This window comes from Cornus florida, unplaced genomic scaffold, assembly GCF_030987335.1.
Source record: "Cornus florida cultivar Cherokee Brave unplaced genomic scaffold, ASM3098733v1 CherokeeBrave_3.0.0_Hap2_Chr06, whole genome shotgun sequence".
Classification (NCBI taxonomy): domain Eukaryota; kingdom Viridiplantae; phylum Streptophyta; class Magnoliopsida; order Cornales; family Cornaceae; genus Cornus; species Cornus florida.
In genome coordinates this window covers 66,196,090-66,223,324 of record NW_026775576.1, presented here as the reverse complement: position 1 = coordinate 66,223,324, position 27,235 = coordinate 66,196,090, and the positions used below count along the sequence as shown (strand labels likewise).

General features: G+C 34.0%; 2 protein-coding genes and 1 pseudogene across 5 annotated transcripts; all 3 read left to right on the top strand.

Annotated features, from left to right (window-relative positions):
* Nucleotides 1–181: 181 nt before the first annotated feature.
* On the top strand, nucleotides 182–14,113 carry LOC132311799 (pentatricopeptide repeat-containing protein At5g04810, chloroplastic). 2 transcript variants are annotated; one of them, XM_059809904.1, is made up of 10 exons: nucleotides 182–1,160; nucleotides 4,001–4,128; nucleotides 4,479–4,619; nucleotides 5,500–5,586; nucleotides 8,208–8,361; nucleotides 8,645–8,704; nucleotides 10,257–10,685; nucleotides 11,748–12,043; nucleotides 12,291–12,420; nucleotides 13,235–14,113. In XM_059809904.1, the coding sequence occupies exons 1-10, from the start codon at nucleotides 270–272 to the stop codon at nucleotides 13,787–13,789; spliced, it is 2,871 nt and encodes a 956-aa protein (XP_059665887.1). In that variant the 5' UTR covers nucleotides 182–269; the 3' UTR covers nucleotides 13,790–14,113. The 2 variants fall into 2 exon arrangements, with proteins under 2 accessions (XP_059665887.1, XP_059665888.1); XM_059809905.1 differs by lacking the exon at nucleotides 10,257–10,685.
* Nucleotides 9,744–9,848, top strand: LOC132315483 (small nucleolar RNA Z103; annotated as a pseudogene).
* Nucleotides 14,114–16,166: 2,053 nt separating the features above from the next.
* Nucleotides 16,167–26,342, top strand: LOC132311797 (GTP 3',8-cyclase, mitochondrial-like). Of its 3 annotated transcripts, XR_009483108.1 has the most exons (7): nucleotides 16,168–16,368; nucleotides 18,784–19,398; nucleotides 19,586–19,753; nucleotides 19,837–20,028; nucleotides 21,306–21,374; nucleotides 21,860–24,074; nucleotides 25,921–26,342. XR_009483108.1 is itself a non-coding variant. In XM_059809900.1 (6 exons), exons 1-6 carry the CDS (start codon nucleotides 16,309–16,311, stop codon nucleotides 21,941–21,943), a joined length of 1,188 nt encoding a protein of 395 aa, XP_059665883.1. In that variant the 5' UTR covers nucleotides 16,168–16,308; the 3' UTR covers nucleotides 21,944–26,342. The 3 variants fall into 3 exon arrangements, 1 of the variants encoding a protein (XP_059665883.1); XR_009483109.1 differs by lacking the exon at nucleotides 25,921–26,342 and having other exon boundaries at nucleotides 16,167–16,368; nucleotides 19,586–19,758; nucleotides 19,853–20,028; nucleotides 21,860–21,930; XM_059809900.1 differs by having other exon boundaries at nucleotides 21,860–26,342.
* The last annotated feature ends 893 nt before the right edge of the window (nucleotides 26,343–27,235 follow it).

Below are 27,235 nucleotides of genomic sequence, written 5' to 3'. Positions count from 1 at the left end.
TCTTCAATTTTGCCAAAATCAAAAGTAGAGAGATAAAATTAAGATAAGATTCAATAGAAAAAACTAGAATTAGATGAAGCAATGAGAGTGAAATAGGAGCATTTCCTGCGTTTATTAAGAAATAATCTGACGTGGCCTGACCTTGTTAAGTTCCGCTTGTCATTAGGTTGTATGGTTCGCTTCTCATTATGTTGTTTGGTTCGGTTGTATCATTTTCCATTTTGAAATCACCGTCCAATGTTTTGGTCCACTCGAACTGATAAGTGATAATGGATCTCTTCTCAGTCTACTCCACTCATCACTCTCACTCCTCACCACCCTTCGTACTCGCCGGGAAACACCACCCCACCACCACCTCCGCCGCCACTCCCCCTTTCTCTGTTTCCTTAAAATCCTCCTCGCAGGAGTCTGACAAACCCACTACCTCTTCTCCGTTCTCCGGCCATTTCCGCCGCCCCAACAGCCACAAGCCCCTAAAAACCTCCTCCTCCAATCCCACTCCTCCAAACCCTAAAATCCCCTCCAATCCCCTCAAAAACCTCGTTAATCCCACTAACACTACACAAAGTCTCACCAATAAGCTCTGGTTAACCAGTAAACTCTCTCCCCCTCCTCCTCCTCCACCGCCTCCGCCACCTGCCCCGCCGGAAAAAACCCATAGAGAAGAAAATGAAATTAGGGTTTCAGATGATTCGGGTTCCGACCAATTGCCGAGAGTTGAATTCAGGCAGGAAGGGAAAATCTTTGTGGGGAATCTACCACTTTGGATTAAAAAGAACGAAGTTGCTGAGTTTTTCCGGCAATTCGGGCCGATTAAGAATGTGATTTTGATAAAGGGTCACGAGGATACTGATAGGAATGTGGGGTTTGGGTTTGTTATATATGGTGGTCCGATTGCGGCAAAGTCCGCCATGAAGGCTGTGGAGTTTGACGGAGTGGAGTTCCATGGGAGGGTGCTGACTGTGAAGTTGGACGATGGGAGGAGACTGAAGGTGAGGTCGGAGGAGAGGACGAGGTGGGTGGAGGGAGAGGATAGAGTGGAGTATAGGTCAAAGTGGCACGAAGATAGGGAGGGTTCGAGAAGGGAATTTAGGAGGGTTTTGGAGACTCAACCGGAGAATTGGCAGGCTGTTGTTCGAGCTTTCGAGAAGATTAAGAAGGTATTTTATTTGAACATTTTTTAGCTTGTGTTCCAGTGCATGGTACCTTGGATTTGAAACTGGTGCCTCAGTTCTAGTTTCAGGGTTTGGTTGCATTTGTTTATCAATGCTGTGGAAATTAGGTTTCAAATTTTGCTCAACTTTGTCACACCAAATGTTTGTTTGTTTTTTTTTTCAAATAAGCATTTTTTTTGGGTGCTGGATATGGCTTGCAAGTTGCAATTCGTGGATAAAATTAGTTGGAAACTCTTGTTTCAAGGCTGATTGTAGACTGTAGTAAGTCTGCTACAAGCTGAAATTGGTTTTCCACAAAAAGCTACTGTATTTACTTGTGTTGGTTAAGGTATAAAAAAATTAGGGGTTCTGACATTTCCTTTTTCCCCCTTTGAAAAGGTCTTTATCTCATGAATTTTGTATCTGAAGAGTTAGATTGGAACTCTCTCTCTCTCTCTATATATATCAACATGTGCATTTTCAACTGGCATCTGAGCTTCTACAAAAGATTATTGATGCATCTTTGTATAGCATCTCCAATCATTTTGATTTTTTATGGAATATTCTGAATCTCTCATTCCGTACTTCAACATCAAATGATTTGGGTGTTCACTGGTTCACGTTGTCACCCTGCTTGCCATACCTGTTAAAATGGCACCTGATACCTAAAAGTTCCCAAGGTTGTCAATGGTTAGTCAAACCATGCCAACCTATACTACAGGCAAGGACTGTCTAGTCAGGTGCACGTAATTCCCTCAGGCGCATGCATATTTTCTTGCTAAAAAGTATGATACTTTTGCGGTTCAGAGAGGGTAAACTAGAACCAAACTGATCCTTATAGTTATGTAAAAGTTGGAGCGGAACCAATGAAACTGTCTAAACCAAACAAATCCTAACCTTACAAGAACAGTTGGATCGGTTTAATTTTACCAATTAAGCTTACATAAAAACATATTCTAATATTAACTATGTTTAGTTAAATAAAGCCTTATTTAACCCAATTTTTTGTGACGAAATTAAATTTTCATCTGTTACCTACTTCTATTTTCTAAAATCATCTGGTAACATAAGAATAATTTAATATGGAAACAAGAAAGATAATTTATTTTTGTAAATGGTAACATAAGAATAATTTAATATGGAAACAAGAAAGATAATTTATTTTTGTAAATGAGGATCAAGGTTTTAAGGTGTATATAAAACATTGGTTAATGTTACCCTATCAAATGAAAACAAATGTATGTGTATGTCTAAATATCACGGTTTGGTTCAGATTGGCTTGGTTTTTTTGGCATCTAAGCCCTGAACTACACCATCCTAGCAGTTCCACTATTTTTGGAATCAGAACTAAATCGCTGTCACAGAATGGTCAGAACCAAAAGATAACGTTTCCCTTAAATATTAAAATATTAAAGGATTATCCAAAGTGAACACTTCTGGTATTTAGGGTCATTAATACAAAAGGATGGTGAGATCAATGGTGATCTACCTATAGGATAGACTTAGGTTGGACAAAATGGAGACAAGCTAGTGGTGTGTGACAAACAAATACCATATAAACTAAAAGGAAAATTTCATTGAACAACTATTAGGCCAACCATTTTATATGGCGCAGAGTGTTGGGTTTAAAAAGAAACAAGAACAATGAATTCATGTAGCAGAAATGAGGATGTTCAGATGGATGATTGGATTGATTAGAAAAGATAGGGTTTCAAACAAAAATGTGTGGGAGAAACTATGTATAGCACCTATTAGTGAGAAGATTAGAGAGAGTAGACTTTGGTGGTATGGACATATACATAAAAGAACTATAGATGCACTGGTGAGAAGAGTAAGGATAATTTGCATAGAGGATAGGAGGCAGAGAGGTCATCCGAAATTAACATGGAATGAAATTATTAGAAATTATTTTGAAACTGAAATATTAGAGAAGAGATGGCGTGTAATTGAAAAAAATGGAAAAAGAGAATTCATGTGGCCAGCCCCATTCATATGGGATTAAAGCAAGGATGATGAGAATGATGATAAAATGATATGAATATTCAACTGTGTCCGTCTTTGGATTCCTGGATTTATATGCCAGACTCTTAGGCGCAAATCCACACCTGACATACATACCCTATATTTCATGTAGCGTTGAAAAATTTGGGGCTATTTGGGAAGCTTGGGAATTGGATGTCATCACGCACCTAAGCAGCACATTCTCTGATTTTAGTGAAACTAACTTGATGTTGGTTTGAGTGAGTACTGAATAATACCAAAAATTTTAAGGATGATGTTTGTGACCACATAATTTACTGTAACCGGTGGAAAACTCTCAATTGGCCTAGTTTTTGGGTTTCCAAACTGCTCCTTAGATTTATTTTTAAAACATTTGAACAGAACAGTGTTATTAGTGATTTATTAAATTTATTTTTATATAGAAACTGTCATCTTTATTTTCTTCATAGCAATCTAGTATATGTGATATGCCAATCATATAAAATACGGAATATGGATATGTTATATGTTTCAGTCATAAAGTTTTTCTTAATAGACATTCCTTGGTGTAAAAATGCTATAAACTTGTGGACAGATCCTTTCCTTTTCATTGCAGACGATAAACTGTTACCTCTGGGATAATAATGCTTCACTTCACTTTTTGTCTTGGAAACATATAATACTTGTCTATCATCTCAGGAGGCACAATATATACTGTATGTATTACTTGCTTTCAAAATAATGCTTTAATATATATATATATATATATTTTTCGGTTTCAAGAACATCTGATTTACATTTTGAATCATTTGAATAATATGAATGATATATATTTTTATATATTTTAATTTTTTTAATATATGTAGCCTTCTAGAAAAGAGTTTGGGTTGATTGTGAACTATTATGCAAGGCGGGGAGATATGCATCGTGCACGTGAAGCTTTTGAGAGCATGCAGGCCAGGGGAATAGAGCCAACCTCACATGTTTATACAAAGTAAAAACCTATGCCAGTGTTTGTTTACATTGTACTTCTGATTTGCCTTCCACAGTCATGAGCTAACTTTGATGTTTTAAGATCATTTTTGCAACTCTGATATTCTGAGATTATTTCTGGAACCCGAAACTTTGCACAGTAATTCTTTATATCAATTCAAAGATCTGAGTACGTACTTTGAGAACCTTTTAGGTATGTAATGTTTAGGTAACCGGGATTGTCTCTTGGTGCCTGTGTGAGAACAGGGCTACGAGAGTTGGTGGCTTCTTGTTTCTTTCTAATTACATTTTTTAAAAAATCATCTGTTTGCCATCATTAATGTAATAATAATAATTATTTTTTTCATGCAGCCTAATTCACGCTTATGCAGTAGGTAGAGACATGGAGGAAGCTCTATCTTGTGTGAGGAAAATGAAAGATGAGGACATCAATATGAGTTTGGTGACTTACAGTGTTCTTGTTGGGGGATTTGCTAAAGTCCGCAACATTGAGTAAGCGTAGTATACATTTGACATCATGTACCTTACACTTTTTTTTTCCTCTTCAATTTCAAAAGTAGTAGTTAGACCACAATACTCTCTTCCGCTTTCTGTTTGTTTTTTCCTTTACTTTTAATCTCATATTTAAGTAAGCCTTTTTTTTTTTTTTCATCCACTGTTATTACCATCATCATTATAATTATTCTTTTATTAGATATCTCATCTGGGGTCCGTTCTTATTTTCCCATTGAAATTGGTTAGAACTTTTGGTTAAAATTTTGCTTTTATTGGAAATTAAAATATGTTTTCTGAGTTTATGGATGTTCTAAGAAATTAATAAAAACTGAATTAAGAGGTTAGCATACACAATTTTGCTTGTTAAATAGTTATCTGTGTTTCATCTGTATGGGCACTCACTTCAAGCTTTACAATAGCAACTAATTTGACACGTTCTTCACTGAAAAAACTGACATGTTGCAGAAGCTCACTACTTTATAATCTTCTCTACCAGCTTGGGTAACTCTTTGGATTATTCTATGACAACTTGATCTTTTCCTACTTCAAATTGTAATCATGAACAAAGAATGTCCAACAACCTGGACCAAAAATTAAAACAACCGAAAGTTTAGAAAGTACCATGGAAACTAGATCATAAAGGTTTCCTGATTTGTGTAAAGTTCATAATCTTGAATTCTCTAAACAATGCTACATCACTAATAACTAAGCTTTTGACCTTTTGTGTTTCAATGACATGCATTATTTTGTACCAATGGCTGGATGAACAATTTCTTTTTCTATTTTTTGTTTTTTTAATTTTTAATTTTTTTATATAGATACTGGATGAACATTTTGTATCACTAATATCTAATATCTCTTCTTGTTGCTTTGGAAGGGCTGCAGATCAATGGTTTAAGGAGGCCAAAGAGAGACATACAAACTTAAACGCAATCATATATGGGAGCATAATTTATGCTCATTGGTGCGTTATCCCCTTTTAGAGTAAAGAATTTGTTGAAGTCCATTTGACTATTTGAGCTAATAATCCAGAAAAGAAGTACCTTAATGCTGCATTTTGCAATATTGAGTGGTGCATGAAGACCTCTCATGTAATTTTAGTTACCTAGGAGATTTCTATGCCAGAATGTACCGTGTCTAACAGCAAGTTATGTTTACATATCAGCAAGTAGTGCCACCTTTAGCTTGGGAATTATGTTTGAGTTGATGAGTTAGGGGACCAAATAATTACTCTCTTCATTTTGTCTATATGAGAATGATCTCTCTTGAAGATTATCGTTTCTCCGCTGAATTTGAGGTTCTAATAGCCCTCCAAATTATATTGGACAAATTTTTTTAGATGATTATTTAATCCAAGCCTGGCATTTAGTATCTACAAGACAAGCTCGGGGAGCCAGAATCTTTGAATTGATGTTCTCATACCTGTTTGTTAGATTAAAAAAGGTAAAAGTAATCCTTTTATTTGATCTCTAACGATGCTTCTCTCAAAAATTCCTTAGGGAAACATGCACTAAAGTTTAGCCTGATTAAATTATTCAAAGGTGGAGTCCACCTGCTAATGATGTTAATCAAGGTTGGTGTTGTTGTCAGGGGCTTATTTGTTATTACTCATAAATGTAGGGGGCTTATGTGTAGTTTATGAAACTTCTTAATATAAATAGAATCTGGTGGAAGGAATAAAGGATTTTTTTATTCTCTCTCTTTCCCCATCTCTCTCTCTCTTTCTCTCATCCTCTTCCTTCTCTTCTTATACTTTACTCTTGTTTTGATTATATCTTAAAGCCGATAGGTGTCTCATTGCTTTCTAGATAAGGAGGATGTTAATTTGGCCGAGCTCAAGCCTGGATATGTCATATGGTCATGCTTACCTCAATTAGGCTCCTGCAATAGATATGGTGCTGAAAAATTAATTGTTCAATCTTGATGATAATTGGATGACTTCAAGAAATATTTAAATAATTAATACTAGTACAGTTCTTAAGAAATATGATAAAAGATAATGCTCAAAGAGGCTTATTACCGAGGAGATGCATTTTCTATTTTGAGGTATTAAGTAGAAGGGGCAAAGAAAGATCTGCATTCGAAGTCACCTCTAGTTTATATGAGAAGAAATTGGAAGATCAAGGAGCGAAGAGATCCTGCACTTCAGATTTATTCTAAATCTCAATAACTATTTGTGTTGGTGAGAAAGACTAGGACCTTATTACCCATGCCATGGCCAATTTTACATTTTAAGTTACAGACCTGGTATTCTACTGGATCTGTTCTCCCATATCTTGTATAGTTTACACTAAAGCCCATCAGATTTTTCTTTTGCCTGATTTTGCGATTCAACCAAAGTGGTCAATTGATGAAAGAAGATCATGCCTTTTAAACATTTTTGTTGTGATTGATGGTGGTACTAGCTCTAGAGGGAAGCTAGAAATTCCCCTCTTATTTTATTCAAGAGAGAGGAAATGAGATTTCAAATCAGTTAAAGCTAATATCCTATAATTTTGAAGTTCCTGCAAATGCATCTTTTATAGTATTGATCATTTTTCTTAAAAACCCATATGTTATTCTATTTTTGAACAGTTCTAGAAAGTTTAATCGAAGGAATTTTATGGAACTTCCCAAACAATATGTACCTTTTTAGAAGCTATAATTGGCCAACATATCTGCCTTTTCACCTATTCTTGGACACCTGAACACTTAACCTATGCCAGCTTAAACACGAGTGTGCATTCATGACCATATTCACGTTTCAGCATGCACAGCCTTGCAGTCACACCACATCCATGTTCATGTACCATAGAGTTTTAATTATTTTAGAGCAAAGTGACCCTTAGAATACAGACGAGTTAATGCATTGTTTTTTTTTTTTTTTTTTTTCCCTAGTTGGTACTCACACCCACTTGTCTCTTCTGAGACTTTAACCCCTGACCTTCCTTTCAAAAGTAAGGCTGACACCGCTAGGACACTGGCTCATTGGTTTAATGCATTGTTTCACTTGCTCACACTAATTTTCATATGCTATTGATGTTTTGACTATGCAAATTATGCATTACTATTTTACATTTTACATTTGCTCACACTATTTGAGATCATCTTTTGGAGTTTATGGATAGTCTGAAATTATAGTGTCACCTTGGGCTTCTTTGTATTTCTTAGGGTTCACTCCCCTTTTGAGTGTCGTTTTATGAAATCTTGTCGAAAAAAATAAAAAGGTTTTGACTATGCGAAGATATTAAAATGTAAGACACAAAAGTCTAGTGAGGTCAATTACAGTGTTAGTATGTTTGCTGTTCCCAAGGCCTATCTAGTGAGCTCAATAACATACGCATCACCTATATGCCTTGGCTTTGGCTTAGATCAGAGATTATACTTTTGGATTTCGATGAAATTATTCTCTTTCCTGCATCTGAAATGAATAATTATCTATTAGATGAAGTTAAATTGTACATTTAATTTTCCATTCTTTTTGTACATCCTCTATTAAATTTGGTAAATGTTTTTTGTGCAGTATGTATTATACCAATGCATAGAGAGGATTTCCTAATTACAAACTTTAATTTGTTTCCTTTTTATTTTACTGCAACAACACAGCCAAATCTGTAATATGGATCGAGCTGAAGCCTTGGTGAGAGAGATGGAAGAGGAAGGTATTGATGCTTCAATTGACATATATCACACCATGATGGATGGTTACACAATGATCCGAAATGAAGATAAATGTCTGGTTGTGTTTGACAGACTTAAGGTAGCTCACTTTTAAATTTTTAATTACTGAGGTCTTTTAGAAATCTGAATGCTGTAAAAAAATCATGATCAGATCTTTAATTTATTGGTTTTTAAAGTTTGGCTGTAGTTTCTTTATTCGTATCCGTGCTAAAATTATTTATAGAGGAAAAATAAATGCAAGCTATATTTTAATATATTGACTGGGGGAGATTTTTTACCTTTCATGTTTTCTGTATACATGATCAACATTTCATATTGCAGTATAGTAAACCTAATATGCTAACATTTGATTGTTGTTGTAGGAATGTGGCTTTATGCCTTCAGTGATCAGTTATGGATGTCTTATTAATCTTTACACTAAGGTAAAGAAAAATTTTCTTCCCCATTACTCTAGTTGTCATTTGGGCGTTGGCCTTGGTTTTTTGATTTTTTTGGACTGTTAACATATGGCAATATATACATGTAATATCTACATTAACCCGTTCTTTTCATGTAATTTTCCAATATATACATGCAATATACATAATTTCTACTCTAGTCCTTATTTAACGAAAAAAATAAATTCTACTCTAGTCCTTGATGTGCCATATATATATTTACATATACATGACATCTTAGAATGCCATGATTTTCTGGCTCTGTTTCTCCTGCTCCATATTAGTTCACTAAATTGTAGATCTGGAAAGTGAAAATTATTCAAACTAGGTGGTTAAACACTAAATTGTCTGATAAGATTGGCAGATTATGAAACTCTCCTAGTTGCTTCTGGATAATTCCCACTCTTGGGTTCCTTCATCACTCATTTTCTAAATTCCACACCGTATCCTTTAAACATTTAGTTTTTTGGGAGTTCCTTCTGGGACTTTTCTTTCAGTGACTAATTGAAATATATATTTAAAGATCACACACGACTCTAATTCTGACTCTCATTCTAAGCTTGAGGATTCTGATTATGGTCATCTCTCTCTCTCGCTTGTGCGCGCGCGGAGTGGAGGGTCTCTGCTAGAGTGATCTTCCAGTCCTTTTTTTTTTTTTTTCTTTTTGGGTTGCACATCAATTTCTTCATTCTGGAGGTTCTTTTTCCTTCTTACTATAATAAAGCTCTAGTAACCATTTTCGTTTCTTAGTAAATTTCTTCTACTATAGTAATTTCATGGTGTAATATCAAAACTTGGGCTGCCAACTGTTATTAAATATGGGTTTGATAATGAAAAGTGAGAACAACTACTTCACATTAATAATCCAAAAAGTTATGCCTTTATCCTATTTACTCCTTCCAGCACCGTGCATTGCTGGCACCGACACTTAGTGACAACCTTTCTTTTCTCTTCAAGTATGTGATTCTGATTTTTTTTATTTTATTTGTTATTTTATGTATTTGTTAGATAAAAGAATACTATATTGGAAGTGATGATTATTTCCCCAGATGATCGACGCTGATATTATCGAGCTTTTTATTTATCTCTTTTTTGAGAATTTAAGCCAGGACAAAAAGAAAGAATACTATATTTGGGAACAGCTCGCCGTTTGTTATACAACCTATGTCACATGCTCTCCATACCTCACATTATCTTCTTTCCTTTAGTCTATCTTATGTCACTTTACTCGTAGAGTATGATGATTCCTCTGTCTAAAGAATTAACAGACTAGTGTAAGTATTCTATATGCAGTGCAGCTTCATTTCTTTGAAGTCATTATGTTATCTTGATTTTAAAACAAGTGGCATGAAATTTTGGAAAAGTATAAACACCAAAGAGGGGCTGGTTTAATAGAAAGCATACATTGTATTGATTGATTGTAAATTATGATGATGTATTAATTATGTATGTCCACTGTATACCATACTTTAAACTACTGTTTTGATACATCTAATCTCTTTCCAATTGATGAGGAAAGCTAAATCGTGTCTTTTAGATGGGAAAAGTTTCAAAAGCTTTGGAGGTCAGCAAATTGATGAAATTGGATGGCATAAAGCATAACATGAAGACTTATTCCATGTTGATTAATGGGTTCATAAAACTAAAAGATTGGGCAAATGCGTTTGCTATTTTTGAAGATGTGGTGAGGGATGGTTTAAAGCCTGATGTTGTGCTCTACAATAACATCATCAGCGCATTCTGTGGCATGGGTAACATGGACCGTGCAATTCGTACTGTTGAGGAAATGCAAAGAGAGAGACATAGGCCTACCACACGGTCATTTATGCCCATAATACATGGTTTTGCGAGAGCCGGAGAAATGAGAAGAGCCCTAGAAGTTTTTGATATGATGAGGAGAAGTGGATGCATTCCAAATGTGCACACTTTCAATTCTCTGATTCTCGGCCTCACGGAAAAACGCCAGGTAAATTGTGCTCATTAAAATACTCCCTCTGTCCCATATTAATTGTCCACCTTTCCATTTTTAGCTGTCCCAAAATAATGTCCCTGTTGAAAAGTCAAATGTACTATATTTAGTAACATTACCAAAGTAACCTTCTTGCATTTAACTTATAAAAGCAATTAAAGTGGAAAACATGTGGACCCAGTATGGGTAGATTAAGTAATTCATTCACTACCAATACAATAAAAAAATACTAAAAATCATCCTCTTAAAAGGTTAGGTTCTCAAAAAGGGACAATTAAAATGGGACGGAAGGAGTAATTAGGAACCCCAGATCCTAGGTCTGCATCTGGATTACAGCTGTCAAAGGCTACTTAGGTATCTCTTGTTTGCTTGGTAACCACTTTTACAAGGTGCAGAACATGGCATGTTTCACAGCTATTTTTGTGCCCTTGATTCATAACAGTTTAAAGAAGTGAAAGAGAACAAGAAAAATTAAAAGCATCATATGTCGCTGCAATCGTTGCTTTGAGTGTTTTTATTCATTTTTCACAAAATGATCATTGGTTTTATGTTAGATTTTTGTTTTCACATTTTTGGTCCCAACTGTGCTGATCTCCTACATGAGTACAACTTCAATGCATGGAAAAGGAGAATATAAAAAAAATTTAAAAATGAAGAAGAAAAACATAGAGTAAGTTCTTTTCGTCTTTCTCTAGCCTTGTTCCCATAGAAGAAAAGTTTTCTGATAGGAAAACTGGCCTTGCCAACTACTTGATTTTTTTTTTTTTTTTGGATAAAATTTTGAAATTCGTTTATTGATTTTATGCGAGTCTACAATACTTTTTTGTCCCCAATTGATAAATGATGTTCTGGTTAGCAAATGCAATTACTTTATTTTATATGATGTTGAATTACTTTTAATGCACAGTTGGGTTATTTACTTGGGCTGTTAGGAAGCCAGCTAGGCCAACCCAGGTTGCTGGATCTTTTGTATGCTAGAGTTGATGTTATGGTTCTCGGTACATTAATTATCCATTTTTTCAAAAAGTGGTAATTTGATTTGTCTTGTATTTCTGGCAGATGGGAAAGGCTGTTGAAATATTAGATGAGATGCTGCTGGCAGGCATTAGTCCAAATGAGCATACTTACACGACCATCATGCATGGTTATGCATCATTGGGTGATACTGGAAAAGCTTTTGAGTATTTTACAAAATTGAAAACTGAGGGACTGGAGCTTGACGTGTATACATATGAGGCATTGCTTAAGGCATGTTGCAAGTCAGGCAGGATGCAAAGTGCTTTAGCAGTGACAAAAGAAATGAGTGCTCAAAAAATTCCAAGAAACACCTTTGTCTACAACATTTTAATAGATGGGTATGGATTATTTTATATCTTATCATAGTATAAGTTTTCACTCTACAGGAATTTTCCCCCCTTTTTCTTTCTTCAATTTTTCCTTTCTTTCCTTTTTTTGGGGGGTAAAACACAGACTAGGGATTATTTCACAAGGGTGATTTTATTTTTGACTTCCTCCTCTTTCTCTAATGGATTATGTTGTTACTACTATTTTATGCCTACTTATATTTTGCTGCTTGATTTTGTATTTCTTTTTTCCATGTAGATGGGCTCGAAGAGGTGATGTTTGGGAGGCTTCTGACCTCATGCAGCAAATGAAACAAGAAGGGGTTCAACCAGACATCCACACATATACTTCTTTCATAAATGCTTGCTGCAAAGCTGGAGATATGCTGGTATGCCTTTAATGATTCCTTTCAGTTGCTTCATTGAGGAAGAGGATTTTGTGCAGGATATGTTTATGTACCATGCACATATGACAAAAGTTCTATGCAGGCTGTCAAACTACCTAGGGCAACCCTCCTCATTTTATTTTTTTGTGGGGGGGCCGGTGGTGGGGCTTGGGACCAGCTGTGTAGTGACAAGACACTAAAACATGACACGAACAGAGTTAAGAGATGTTTATAATGACTTCCCAATAAAATTCTCCCTTTTTTTGATTCATTAATGAAATAGTACCTTTACTGATCCTGTCAGCTTCCATCCTGGCTGAGCTTATATTAGGATTTCATTGAACTTTTGAGAGGAATCATTTGACTATATTCATAATAAAATATGGAATAGTATGATTTTTATTTTTTTTACTCGCAATGGCTATATTCTTTTACACTTGCTAGTTCTTAATTTTTCTTTATTTTTTAAGAGTTCAAGTATACTTATCAAAAAAAAAAAAAAAAAAAAAAAAAAAAAAGAGTTCAAGTATATCTTATGTAATTATATGATGACTCCTTTTTCCTAACTCCATGACTAGTGATCCCATTCTATAAGTAGTAGTGGCCTGAAATGCTGCTGATAGGGGAATGAGTTTCATTTAGATTTTGTCTTGGAAATGCCTTTGTAATAAGTTTCATTTCTCTATTTATTTTCAATTGGCATCTTGGTCATTGGTGCTCGTTCATCTTCACCTGTCAAATTAATTGTTGTATGGGCATTAACAAATTTGACATCTTTATTTCCATCTAGATGGCTAAGATTATTGTTTGTTTACAGAGAGCAACAAAAACAATTGAAGAAATGGAAGCTGTTGGAGTAAAGCCGAATGTCAAAACCTATACCACATTAATACATGGATGGGCGCGTGCTTCTCACCCGGAGAAGGCTTTAAGATGCTTTGAAAATATGAAATTGGCTGGGTTGAAGCCAGACAAAGCCGTGTATCATTGTTTGATGACATCATTGTTGTCAAGGGCTACTGTTGCCGAAGAGTACATATATTCACAAATCCTCTGCATCTGTGGAGAGATGGTGCAATTTGGGTTGACTGTTGATATGGGGACTGCAGTTCACTGGTCAAAGTGTTTACGGAAGATTGAGAGGACAGGCGGGGAGATCACAGAAGCTTTGCAGAAAACTTTCCCTCCTGATTGGAATTCGTATGACACTCTTAGTGTGATTTCTGATATAAAGGACAATGATGATGGATCCGATATTGATTCCGAAGGTGATGATGATGTATATCAAGATACTGACCTTGACACTGACGATGAAGACAGCGACAATGATGATGACAATAACACAAGTTTTGACCATGGATTACAATCTTAGATCATTACATGTTAGTTTGAGATTTGAGTATGTCTCGGGTAGTTTTCCACCTAGTGTCAAATTAATAGTAGTTGCTTCTGCAACCTCCTGCATTGTATAGGTTGGCTGAGCTTTGAATCTCTCTAACCCAACATAATTTTCTTTTCCTTCTCTTCTATTTTATTATTATTATTTTTTTTTGTGAAATCTTTATTGTGATTTTCGTTTGTAAGTTATGCAATGCAACTCTTATGTAGTTTTTGTGTTCATATTTGAACTAGGATGTAAATTTGACATGTATCTAGAAGTTAATAAAAAGTTCTGCCGTGTTCAGTTTTGTTGCTCTGTTAGGAATCTGCTTCTTGTGGTATGTAGCTTAATATCAAGGACTTGGACCTTTCAAGCTCATGTGGTTGGTGGCGTGACATTAAGTTCAAAGGACTTCTGTTTTGGTATCATCAAGTAGGTAAAAATTGGCTGATCATTATGCATTAGATGTTTATGGAATGGAATACATACCTCAGTCTAGGGCTGCAAATGAACCTAGATGTTCATGAATAGGTCGGGCTCGGCTTGCTTCAGGCTTGGCTTGGGCTCGGCTCACTAGTAAATGAGCCAAGCCTGAGCCCGAGCTCAATTTTCAGGCTCGTTTAGTAAACGAGCCGAGCCCGAACAACGTTGGGCTTGGCTGGGCAAGGCTCGTGAACAGGGGGTCGGTAAGGCACGTTGAGGCTCGTGAAAAAGGCTCTGGCTCGGCTCGCTATATATATATATATATATATATATAATACTCCCTCCGTCTCAATATAAGTGTCACTTACAGGGAGTAGTAATTTTTAAGGGGACATGTGGGACACGTATTGTCTGCATGAAAAATTACTAATTTGCCTTTTTAAATTTTGACTATTCAAGTTTGAAATTGAAACTCAAAGGACTTTTTTTGGAATGATGTGAAATATATTATTTGAAAAAGGGGAGTGGACACTTATTTTGGGATGGAAAAAGAACGAAAGTATGACACTTCTTTTAGGATGGAGGGAGTATATAGTAAGTGACACATTAAAAAATAGGACTTAGCAAGTTAGCATAACTTGAACCCAAGACTTGGGCATTAAAGAATAGAACTCCTAACACTTCTACCAAGCCATCACTAATCCACTTTGTGGCTTCAAAGTACAACATTGATTAATATATACTAATATACATATACTAAATAGATTATCAAAGAATATTTTAACAGAATCAATAACTATACTACAATTTTTTTTAATCATTATCGGTAGAAATGATTATTATTTTAAATTAATAATTTACATATCAAAAGCTAAACCACAAGAATAATACTGGAGAATCATCATCATGTTGATCTAAAGCTATACACCACAATTTTGTTTTATTAAGTATGAATAGAAATCAGAATTGACTCTATAATCTTTAAAGACTCGTCGATTTAAGTATGAATGGAAATCAAAATTAAACACAACTTAGTCTACTTTGATAGGTATTTTGTAATTTTTAAATTCAAATATTTATCTATATTATGTTATAAAATATTCAAATGTGAATTAAATATGAATGGAAATCAGAATTGACTCTATGATCTTTAAAGACTCGTCGATTTAAAGTATAAATGGAAATCAGAATTGAGCACAACTTAGTCTACTTTGATAGGTATTTTGTAATCTTTAAATTCAAATATTTATCTATATTATGTTATAAAATATTCAAATGCGATTTAAGTATGAATAGAAATTAAAATTGACTCTATGATCTTCAAAAACTCGTCGATTTAAGTATGAGTGGAAATCAGAATTGAGCACAACTTAGATAGATATTTTGTAATCTTTGAATTTAAATATTTATCTATATTATGTTATAAAATATTTAAATGTATTAGTAAATTGCTGGGTCATATCCGAAGTGGATAATTAGAGTATGATTAAATAAGAAAAATTTGACTTTTTTTAAAAGGGAATTAAATAATTTTAAAGAGAAAATGAGGGAAAAAAAAAAAAAGTTAAGAGAATTTTAGAATTTTAATATTTTTAGAGGACATAATATATAAATTTTTATATATATATAAAATAATTTAAAAAATTCATATATATTATATAGGGTTGGACGTATGCTGGCTGCGCCACTCTCTGTCTCTCTCCAGTGTGCTTTTGTGTCTGTGAATCATGGCGGGAATGTAGAAGTTTCTTATTAAAAAATTAATAATAATAAAATAAACAAATTGATAATATATAATAAAATGAACAAAGTTGGCTTTCGCCGTCTTGGCAGACCCATAAGTAAGGTGGATCTTTGTTCTCATCTCATACACGTGGCCATCATCAACAAGTGGTCTTCCTTGTCTCTTCTCTTTCTGTGGTTTTAACACTTTACATTTTAAAGTTAACTTTTGGGTGTTTCAGCCAAAATCCTCCTTGCCTTGATATACTTGGTCAAAACTGAGTAAACGGAAACCAAAACGGCTATTAAAAATCCTGTGTGTATCCGACTCTTTTATTTTAGTTTCATTGGTTTGAGCTCTGACCATGCGGCGCTATGTATCAAGAGTTTTTGAGTGGCATCTGGGATTCAGAAGACTTAATCCAGTAAGTTTCATATACACACTCGCATATATTTCTGTGTGTGTGTGGATATATATATATATATATATATATATACATTTTGTAATGCTGCAGTATGTTTTGTTCTATATGGATTCTGGGTTTTGTTCTATATGTGAAATATTTACCTCTCTTTTTGCTCCAAGCCTCCTCTAGTAAGCCCCCATCTAAAGAAACAGAAGGTCCCCGATCTGATAATTTGTGTCAAGAGTATCATATCAATTTCTAAGTGAAATTGGTGAGGAAAAAGTATATTGAATTGCGTAATTTAAATTCCAAAATTTTAAAATCTGGCAAGAGAAGAGAAGCTGTTGAGTGGTGTGGAAGAGCTGTCTTTAGGACATAACAATTGTTTGATAAAACGTGCTTTTTCTGTAATCTTGCCAAAATGTAAGTAAATAGGCTGCATAAATCACTAGGGTCTGAAATGAATATAGATTTACAGATATTCATCATAGCCAAACATTCATGCTTGCACACCATATGATTGTGTCAATATATGTTTGAGAAATATGAGGACTGTTACCAAAGGCTCTAGTATGTCAAAGTAGATTCAATTACACCTAGAGGGGCGAAGAGGTCCTATGGATATTAATTTCTGACTATCTTTTTGAATTTCCATTAATTTTAGTTTAATATCCTGTTAATTAGTTAAACATTTATATCTGTTGCAATCGCACAAACATATAAAAGGAAAAACACAGGATTTAGTCCGACCATGAAGAATCCACTACGAGGGAGATATGCAACTAGGTTACACAGGTTTCCAACGCTAGAAATACCTAGTTACCTCTTGACTCAAACTTATGGTAGATGGTTCCTCCAAGGTCCTTCGTTTTATTTATTTATTTATAAGTATTCCTCCAAGGTCCTTCGTGTTGTCAGTCAACGAGCGTGATCATCCCTTAAGCTTGCCCTCCATGGTTGTTCAGTCCTTAGTTTTCAAGTTTGACCAGTTGATACTTCATTGTATGATTCTCTAATGTTCTCCTTGCTTTGAATCTCTCAATCACATAAAGTAGGATGGTCAATGGAAACCCTATATTGATTTTCAAAGCTTTCTCCATCTAAAAATAAAAATCTCACAAAGTTATAGAAAGGCTCAAGAGAATACCCTAGACAGATTATAAACCCATATCTATGGCCACTATAGAAGTCCTATGTGAAACAAGAATTTAATTATTTTGAAAATCTGTTTTGAGAGAGTTTCCAAAAAACTGCTCCCACATAGGTTGATCGATCAAGTCCTCAATGTCGGTGGATCATCTCCTCCTCCACTACCCCAGAGCTAGGGATGGATGGGACCCATCGTGTGCCATTTTTTGGATCCATTTGTCTTGCCCAGTCTGTGTTGAGCCTGATTGATGCTTGGGGAGGGTGTTCAGTATGGCCCCCGAGTAGAGATGCATGGAGGACTGCCCTCCTTTGTCTATGGTGGGCCTTGTGGAGGGAGCGTAACACAAGATCCTTTGATGGGGTGGTGGAGTCTCCTTGGAGGGCTTTTAGATTTTTTGTACTTAGTTCTGTGTTCTTTTGGGTTCAGTGGTAAAATTATAAATCTATGGAAATTCTTGTGTCTTTTGTGGCTAGCTTAAGGTTATAGGTTTTTTGTCTGTGCAGTTGTTTTGGGCCGCAGCCTCCTTTTGGGTGCTCTTTTGTGAATACATTATCATAAAAAGTTTTGTGGCTTTGCTATTCTTGGTGATGGCGACACATTGATACGAAGGTGATGGATACTTGCCTTGCATACATCAAGTGTTTCCTCAGTGACCAAATACTTGAACCCTTCTTGTCAATGTAGATGATAAAGGATTATATATAGGAGTCTTCACCAATTCACCAAGAAGGCTGGAAATAATTCAGTTCTTAATATATGATTCCATATATGCCACATTGCTTGCCATTTGTTTGATATTTGTCTACCTGGGTTATGTTGCAAACACATTTTCTAGGTCTTGGCTTCATTCTCTGTTTTTTCTTGACATTTTGTGCTTATGATTGAATTCATGTGTATGTTCTTTTTTTTTCTGGGTACAAAAAGCTATTCATGTGTATCTTGACATTTTGTGCTTATGAATGGAGTTCAATCTATTTTATTTTGATTTCTTTGAAAAAATAATTGAATCTATGTACTGTTTTATGATCCTATTATGCTCTTGAAAAATGTCCAACTGGTGAATTGGTTTTTTTATTAAACAATGATGTTTTGAGTTTTATCAGATTTCTTTTTTCCCCAACTGCAATCTCTTCCTTTGAGATATCTAGTTTATTAAGTCTACCAGTTTATCTATCTCTTGATTATGGTTCAACCTTGGGCACGAATTTCGTTGATACTGATGGTTAATTATGGTTTACTCTAACTGTTGATTTCTCTCAAAAATAACCGGTTACAACATGCAGGTCAATTGTAAAACAGGGTCATATTCCAGATATAATTATCCTCAAGGTTTAATAAGTGGCCATCTGGATGGATCCTTTTCCAAGATGTATGCGACTTCATGTGAAAAGTTATCAGAAGATGCACCAAGAGATGATCCAGTTTCTGACATGTTAGTTGATTCATTTGGAAGGCTACACACTTACTTGAGAATCTCCTTGACGGAGCGTTGTAATCTACGATGTCAGTATTGTATGCCAGCTGAGGGTGTGGAGCTAACTCCTAGTCCACAAGTACTGTCACAGAATGAGATTGTTCATTTGGCGAATCTATTTGTCAGCTCTGGGGTAGACAAAATTCGTTTGACTGGTGGAGAACCCACCATTAGGAAAGATATTGAAGAAATATGCTTACAGCTGTCTAACTTGAAAGGGCTTAAGACCCTGGCCATGACCACCAATGGAATAACTCTTGCAAGAAAGCTTCCGAAGTTAAAAGAATGTGGGCTTAGTTCACTGAATATTAGCTTAGATACATTGGTTCCCGCAAAATTTGAATTTCTGACCAGGCGTAAAGGGCATGAAAGGGTAATCGAGTCAATTAATGCCGCTGTAGATCTCGGATACAATCCTGTTAAAGTATGTTTGCTCTTGTCAACTTTTCCTTTATATGTTTCTGTTTCATAAAGTTTTGTTCTTTTTAGTTGCTCCTTTACTGATATATTATATTATTAATTCTCTTAGCTATGGCTTTCTGCTTAGTTTGTTCTTTATCAAGGTTTCTGTGATTTGTGCCTGAAGTATATGTGCTGTATCCCATTTGCAGGTGAATTGTGTTGTAATGCGTGGATTCAATGATGATGAAATCTGTGATTTTGTGGAGTTAACACGTGACAAACCAATAAATATCCGGTTTATTGAGTTTATGCCTTTTGACGGAAATGTTTGGAATGTTAAGAAACTCGTACCCTATTCAGAAATGTTGGACAGAGTGGTAAGGTAGAAGAACTCTGACAGATGTTTTTGGTTTCTGAATGCCCTTTCATACATATCCTAAATCATACTATTACTGAACAGGTTCAACGGTTTTCAGGACTAAAAAGACTTCAGGATCATCACACAGATACAGCCAAGAATTTCAGGATAGAAGGGCATCAAGGAGCAGTTTCTTTTATCACATCGATGACGGAGCATTTCTGTGCTGGTTGCAATAGGCTGCGACTTTTGGCTGATGGGAGCTTTAAAGTTTGCCTATTTGGCCCTTCAGAGGCGAGTTTTCTCTTCGAACTATTATACAGTTTGTACATGCATGCTATGTGGACTTTATTGCTAATTCATTTTTTAGTTTCTCAAATGTGAAACTTTATTTCATGTAGTTATTTGCAGGTACCATCTCTATGTCATTCAATTAACTTTTGCTGGTTATATCAGGCGTTGTTCTGTCCTCATTTGTTTTGCTTCAGCTTCATTTATTTGCTGGCTTTCTATTTCCTGGTTATGCAACATTTTTTGCCATAAAGCTAAGCTGTCCTTGTTGCTGTTGCGAACAAATGTCTTTTCTATTTTGGTAGCTTTACCTGTTTAGACTTTACAATCACATAATTTATTCATCTCATTGTTCTCGCTTAATTTTATGGCAACATTGTTCTTAATTTTTTTTCCACATGGATGCTGTCAACATTAGGCATATCATCAATCTTCCCTATATCTTTCTCATACTCTAATTTTTATATTATTATTTGTAAAAACTAAAACAAGTTATTAAATTAAATGGGAGGAGACTACTGGGAGACTGATAACGTTCTTATTCCCAGTTTGATCAATATCTCATTTCCTATGTTTTGTCACATGCTGCAAATCCTCAAATTCCTTTGCTTATATAATATCCACTCATACTTTCTAGATAATTTTAATTTTCTTTGATGAATAGCATGTATCATGGGACAAAGTTATTAAATCCAGATTGAGAAATTTCTGTTGTTTCAGTTCATACTGTTGATATTGAAAAAGTACAATAATGAAAGATGAAAAAAAAAAAAAAACACAAAAGAAAAAAAAAAAAAGATGTATGATGGCTATGCTGAAGTTCTGAATTCAAAAATTAGCAAAAGGTTGGTAGTTCTGGCTTTCGTGAAGCTTTGAATTTATAGTTTAGATAAGAGTTTAAAATTTCTTTGTTCCAGTCATGGTTGTGTCCTGTTGATCACTTGATGTATACATGGATTTAAACAAATTTTAGCATCTATAATCTTTAGCGTTTTTCACCTTTTAGCCCAACACTCTTAAAAGGAAAAAGGTGAATTGAAACTTCAAATGGATCCTGTTTCTGGATAGTAGTGCCTGGAGCTCTTGTTTCTTCCAGTAGCATGCTGGAATCAGAAAATAGAGTTTTGTTACATTTTTACAAGCAACTAGGTGTTAATTTAGGTGGAACTGTTCTACTTTTGTTATATGAGATTTACCAGAACTTGCAGCCTCTGTTAAATTCTATCTTGAGTTGTTGAATGCATTTCATCATTATTCTTAGCAGAGTTCATTCTTTGCAGGTTAGCTTGAGGGATCCCCTTCGTCGTGGTGTTGATGATATTGAACTCAAGGAAATAATTGGGGCAGCGGTATGCATTTGCAATCCTTTCATGAATTTGTCCACATTTGTGTAATGGAAAAGGTTGTAGTTTGGGTGAGAGATTGGGCTATAAATTATATGTTCAATGAATGGAACATATACCATCCCATATTGAACTTCTTAAGCATGCCTTCATCTTTTGTGCTTATATTGTAACTTGTTTTTTCATTTGTTTTTTTGGCAATTATGGTTTCAAGATTTCGTTTTTTTTTTTTTTTTTTGTCACCCTATGTTAATTTAAGCTTCCTATATAATTTTTATTAAACAAATTCTCAGAATAGGAATTTCACCTTCATTTAATTTTCTCCCCTTTCACCAAGATCTTTAGATTTTCCTTCTTAATGCACTGAACTTGATGGAAATTTCTAGTGTTCCTCTTTCTCAGCTTTGTAAGCTTGTACATGTTGTTCTTTTCGTCTTTTGTACTTCAAAAACAAAAAGGATTCAAATATTTTTATTGCTTCTTTGCTTCAGGTCAAGAGGAAGAAAGCATCTCATGCTGGAATGTTTGAAATTGCAAAGACACCGAATAGACCTATGATACACATTGGTGGCTAGGGAATGGTATATACACTTTTTCTAGACTTATGTATGTTTGTTTTTTGTTTAATATCTAGCAGTGGAGAAAATTTTCTGAGTTTGTTCATGTCATGCTTCAAAATACCTTGCTTAATTAATAGAATTTATGAGATCCCAATATTATTAATTTATAGAGATTATACTGTATTGTAATGGGTGTGTAACAGTAAGTGTGGTGAGTGTGAATTTTTTTGTCAACAACAAAATATATATATATATATATATATATATAGAGTGTATTGTAACTTTTATACCTAGTAAAACTTTCTCAAGAAATGAAAGAAACGGCTTTTAACCCCTTCCAGGTTGGGCTGCGCAGCTTCATAGGTCTGGCTAAGGCCGTGACCTTCGGGCCTGTGTGTATGTTTGTTATACATTTGATCTTGGGCTTTTGGCCCGTCTTTTTTCTTTCTTTCTTTTATTATTACAGTATTACTTTTTATTTTAGTAAAGCTCATATAAGGTTAGGGCTGCAAATGTAGCAAGTTAGCATAACTTGAACCCAAGACTTCAGCATGAAAGAATGGAACTCCTAACACTCCTACCAGGTTACCACTAATCAACTTTGTGTCTTCAAAGTTCAACATTTATTTATATATAGTACTACACAATCAATAATTATACTACAATTTTTTTAATCATTATCCGTAGAAATGATAATTATTTTAAATTAATAATTTACCTATCAAAAGCTAAACACCACAAGAATAATATTGGAGAATCATCATCATGTTGATCTAAAGCTAAACACCACAATTTTGTTTTTATTAAGTATGAATAGAAATCATAATTGACTCTATGATCTTCAAAGACTGGTTGATTTAAGTATGAATAGAAATCAAAATTGAGCACAACTTAGATAGATATTTTGTAATCTTTAATTCAAATATTTATCTATATTATGTTATAAAATATTTAAATGTGAATTAAGTATTAATGGAAATCAGAATTGACTCTATGATCTTCAAAGACTCGTCAATTTAAATATGAATGGAAATCAGAAATGAGCACAACTTAGTCTACTTTGATAGGTATTTTGTAATCTTTAAATTCAAATATTATCTATATTATGTTATAAAATATTCAAATGCGATTTAAGTATGAATGGAAATCAGAATTGACTTTATGATCTTCAAAGACTCGTCGATTTAAGTAAGAATGGAAATCAGAATTGAGCACAACTTAGATAGATATTTTGTAATCTTTAAATTCAAATATTTATCTATATTATGTTATAAAATATTCAAATATATTAGTAAATTGCTGGGTCATATCCGAAGTAGATAATTAGAGTATGATTGATTAAGAAAAATTGGACTTTTTTTTAAAAGGAAATTAAATAAATTTAAAGAGTAAATGAGGGAAAAAAAAAAATAATAATAAGTTAAGAGAATTTTAGAAATTTAATATTTTTAGAGGGCATAATACATAAATTTTTATATATATATAAAATAATTTTAGAAATTTATATATATTAGATACTGGCCAGGCCACGGGACATATGCTGGCTCCGCCACTCTCTGTCTCTCTCCAGTGTGCTTTTGTGTCTGCGAATCATGGCGGGAATGTAGAAGTTTCTTATTAAAAAAATAATACTAATAAAATAAAAAAAATTGATAATATATAATAAAATGAACAAAGTTGGCTTTTGCCGTCTTGGCAGACCCATAAGTAAGGTGGATCTCTGTTAAATAATACTAATAAAATAAAAAAATTGATAATATATAATAAAATGAACAAAGTTGGCTTTTGCCGTCTTGGCAGACCCATAAGTAAGGTGGATCTCTGTTCTCATCTCATACACGTGGCCATCATCAACAAGTGGTCTTCCTTGACTCGTCTCTTTATGTGGTTTTGACACCGTACATTTTAAATTTAACTTTTGGGTGTTTCAGCCAAAATCCTGCTTGCCTTGTTGTACTTGGTCAGAACTGAGTAAACGGAAACCAAAACGGCTAATAAAAATCCTGTGTGTATCCGACTCTTTTATTTTATCTTTAGAAAATTCCCAGTCGAAACCGAAGCAGTTTCATTGGTTTGAGCTCTGACCATGCGGCGCTATGTATCAAGAGTTTTTGGGTGGCATCTGGGATTCAGAAGACTTAATTCAGTAAGTTTCATATACACACTCGCATATATTTCTGTGTGTGTGTGGATATATATATATTTTTTATGCATATACATTTTGTAATGCTGCAGTATGGTCTGTTCTATATGGTTTCTGGGTTTTTATTTACAGAATCTTTAACCCATTTGTAATCAATCAGGCAATGTTTTTTTAGATGTACCTGTCCCTAAATTAAAAACCAGTCTTATGATTCTACAGCTTGTTTACGTACTTTAGATTTTAAATTTTTAACCCACAATTTATCCCTAATTTATAATTTTTAGCCTTTTAACAAATGATCCCTTATTAAAATTATAATGTTACTTTTGTTTATGTTAGGGTGTTCACAACCCAATTTGTGTCAACAGTGTTGTAGATATATTCAATTAAAAGAAAAAAAAAGGGAAAAAACACTATCAAGAACAAACAGATTTGACGTGGTTCACTCAAAACTAGGCCCTCTTTCACACACACACACTACTCTACACCTATAGACTTAGGGCAATATAACAAGTGCGGAATATACTAAAGTAGTCCCTCTAAAATACCTTGTCTTCTCATCGATCAAAGTTAATGTATCTTTGATCTATGGAAGATATTCCAGGCATTGATCGAACCCACACATTCAAGGGTCGATTGATAGTTGTTCAATTGTATGTGCTTCGTCCTGGAATGAAACGCCATGGATAGCACTATGACTTTTACTGTACATAACACTATTCTCTCACTCCTTTCCCAATTCTTCCAAGAAGCTCTGTAATTAAATCATCTTTTCGCCAGCTTGCGACATATTCTGCTTTTGTGGTTGAGAGATCTACAATCTATTGCAACTGAGTGACCCAAATTCATTGTCGTATCACCTAAAGGTGGGCAAATAATTTGTGAATCTAATCCGTGCGGATCGGATCAGATTACTACACTCACGGATCGGTAACAGATTCAAAAAAATCGAATCCATAACTCACATATTGGGCTATTAAAATTCCGATCCGATCGTGAGTTCGATCCGATCCGTGATATATATATATATATATATATATATATTTTCAAATAATATATTAGCTAATTTAATTAGTTAATGATAATTTAATATACTCTAAGGATGTATTAGTTAGTAATTATTTAAATATATAAATTAATATTAATAAATTAAAATTTTATCTATTGGGTTAGGATTAAAAGATAAATAAATAATACCTTAAAGATTACAAAATGCCTATCAAAGTAGACTAAGTTGTGCTCAATTCTGATTTCCATTCATACTTAAATCGACGAGTCTTTGAAGATCATAGAGTCAATTCTGATTTTCATTCATACTTAATTCACATTTGAATATTTTATAACATAATATAGATAAATATTTGAATTAAAGATTAGAAAATATCTATCTAAGTTGTGCTCAATTTTGACTTCCATTTATACTTAAATCGACGAATCTTTGAAGATCATAGAGTTAATTCTGATTTCTATTTATACTTAATAAAAACAAAATTGTGGTGTTTAGCTTTAGATCAACATGATGATGATTCTCCAATATTATTCTTGTGGTGTTTAGCTTTGATATGTAAATTATTAATTTAGAATAATTATTATTTCTACCGATAATGATTAAAAAAATTGTACTAGTCATTGATTCTGTTAAAATTGTCTTTGATAATTTGTTTAGTATATGTATATTAGTATATATTAATCAATGTTGTACTTTGAAGACACAAAGTGGATTAGTGATAGCCTGGTAGGAGTGTTAGGAGTTCTATTCTTTTATGTTGAAGTTTTGGGTTCGAGTTATGCTAACTTGCTAAGTCATGTTTTTTAATGTGTCACTTACTATATATATATATATATATAGCGAGCCCGAGCCTTGTTCACGAGCCTCAACGTGCCTTGCCGAGCCCCTGTTTACGAGCCTTGCTGAGCCGAGTCCAACGTTGTTCGGGCTCGGCTCGTTTACTAAACGAGCCTGAAAATTGGGCTCAGGCTCGACTCATTTACTAGTGAGCCAAGCCCGAGTCAAGCCTAGAGCGAGCTGAGCCCGAGCTGTTCATGAACAACTCAATTCATTTGTAACCCTACCTCCTGCTCACTTTTTTTTTTTTTTTTTTTTTTTTTTTTATTGTTTCTTCATATATATATATATTTATATATATATTACTTTTACAATTTAAGTTGTAAACTTACTATTGTTATTTTCTTCTTAGTCATGCGGTGGCGTTCATTTCCAACTAGATGTATGTTATGTTCTCTCTCTCAGAAAAAAAAAAAAAAAACAAAGGACCCTCTCTTAAAATTTAACATCATTAATCTCCATTCCACATTGCATGAATGAGACTTGTTTTCCAAAGGAGAGTTGACTCAAAATATCATATTTAATGCATTACTATAAAACAACTATGTAATAAATACATAAATATACGCACACCTTACAATGATCTTTTAGAGCTCCATGACTATGGCAAGGAATAATTTAGCTACCCTGCAAATATTATATAGTTTACAAGACCATACAATCCCCAAAACTGATTCTTGCTCTTTGAACCAATCGTTCTTTCACGTTTTTTCTATGTTTTTCCCATTTTTCAGAACAAATGTGTTAAAATATTTCATGTTACTCGACAGAGAAGTGTGGACTTGATGAATACTTTAACTGTGTGTTTACTAATTTCAAATCTTCAATTTCATGCCGCCGAACCCATTTTAAAAAAAAAAAAAAAAAAAAACTTTTAACCTAGCCATTTTCACTAAAGTCCTTTTGGACGATTTAGCAGGAAATGGTAGGATTTGTTGCTCTCTAAAGGGTAAAGTGAAAAAAATCTCCTTATATACCGAATACCGAATGTGTAAATAACGTTCAAAAAGATTGAAATACCTAAAATACCCTTAACATATAATAAAAATAAAGAAAACTTACACCTATTTTCAAATGTTAAGAATTTATACATACTAAAGAGTATAAATTCTTCAGCAACGTTCATTTATGTTTTTCATTTAAATCTCTCCATCAATCTCTCCTCTTAGTTGATGATTTGTGAGTATATGTACTCTTCAGCAAGGCAGGTGTTCTCTTGATATTATAAATGAGACTTTCACTCTTTATATACACATTATTTTCTCTAATGAACCGATAGAATGTATTATAATCATCAACTAAAATTCACTCTTTAGAA

What these genes read in the sequence shown, in the direction of transcription:
- LOC132311797 (XM_059809900.1), top strand. Translation starts at nt 16,309, where the DNA reads ATGCGGCGCTATGTATCAAGAGTTTTTGAGTGGCATCTGGGATTCAGA. An exon ending in CAGAAATGTTGGACAGAGTG is followed by an intron (nt 19,754 to 19,836) that starts GTAAGGTAGAAG and finishes ATTACTGAACAG; the next exon opens with GTTCAACGGTTTTCAGGACT. An exon ending in GCCTATTTGGCCCTTCAGAG is followed by an intron (nt 20,029 to 21,305) that starts GCGAGTTTTCTC and finishes CATTCTTTGCAG; the next exon opens with GTTAGCTTGAGGGATCCCCT.
- LOC132311799 (XM_059809904.1), top strand. Translation starts at nt 270, where the DNA reads ATGGATCTCTTCTCAGTCTACTCCACTCATCACTCTCACTCCTCACCA. An exon ending in TACAACATTTTAATAGATGG is followed by an intron (nt 12,044 to 12,290) that starts GTATGGATTATT and finishes TTTTCCATGTAG; the next exon opens with ATGGGCTCGAAGAGGTGATG. An exon ending in GCAAAGCTGGAGATATGCTG is followed by an intron (nt 12,421 to 13,234) that starts GTATGCCTTTAA and finishes GTTTGTTTACAG; the next exon opens with AGAGCAACAAAAACAATTGA.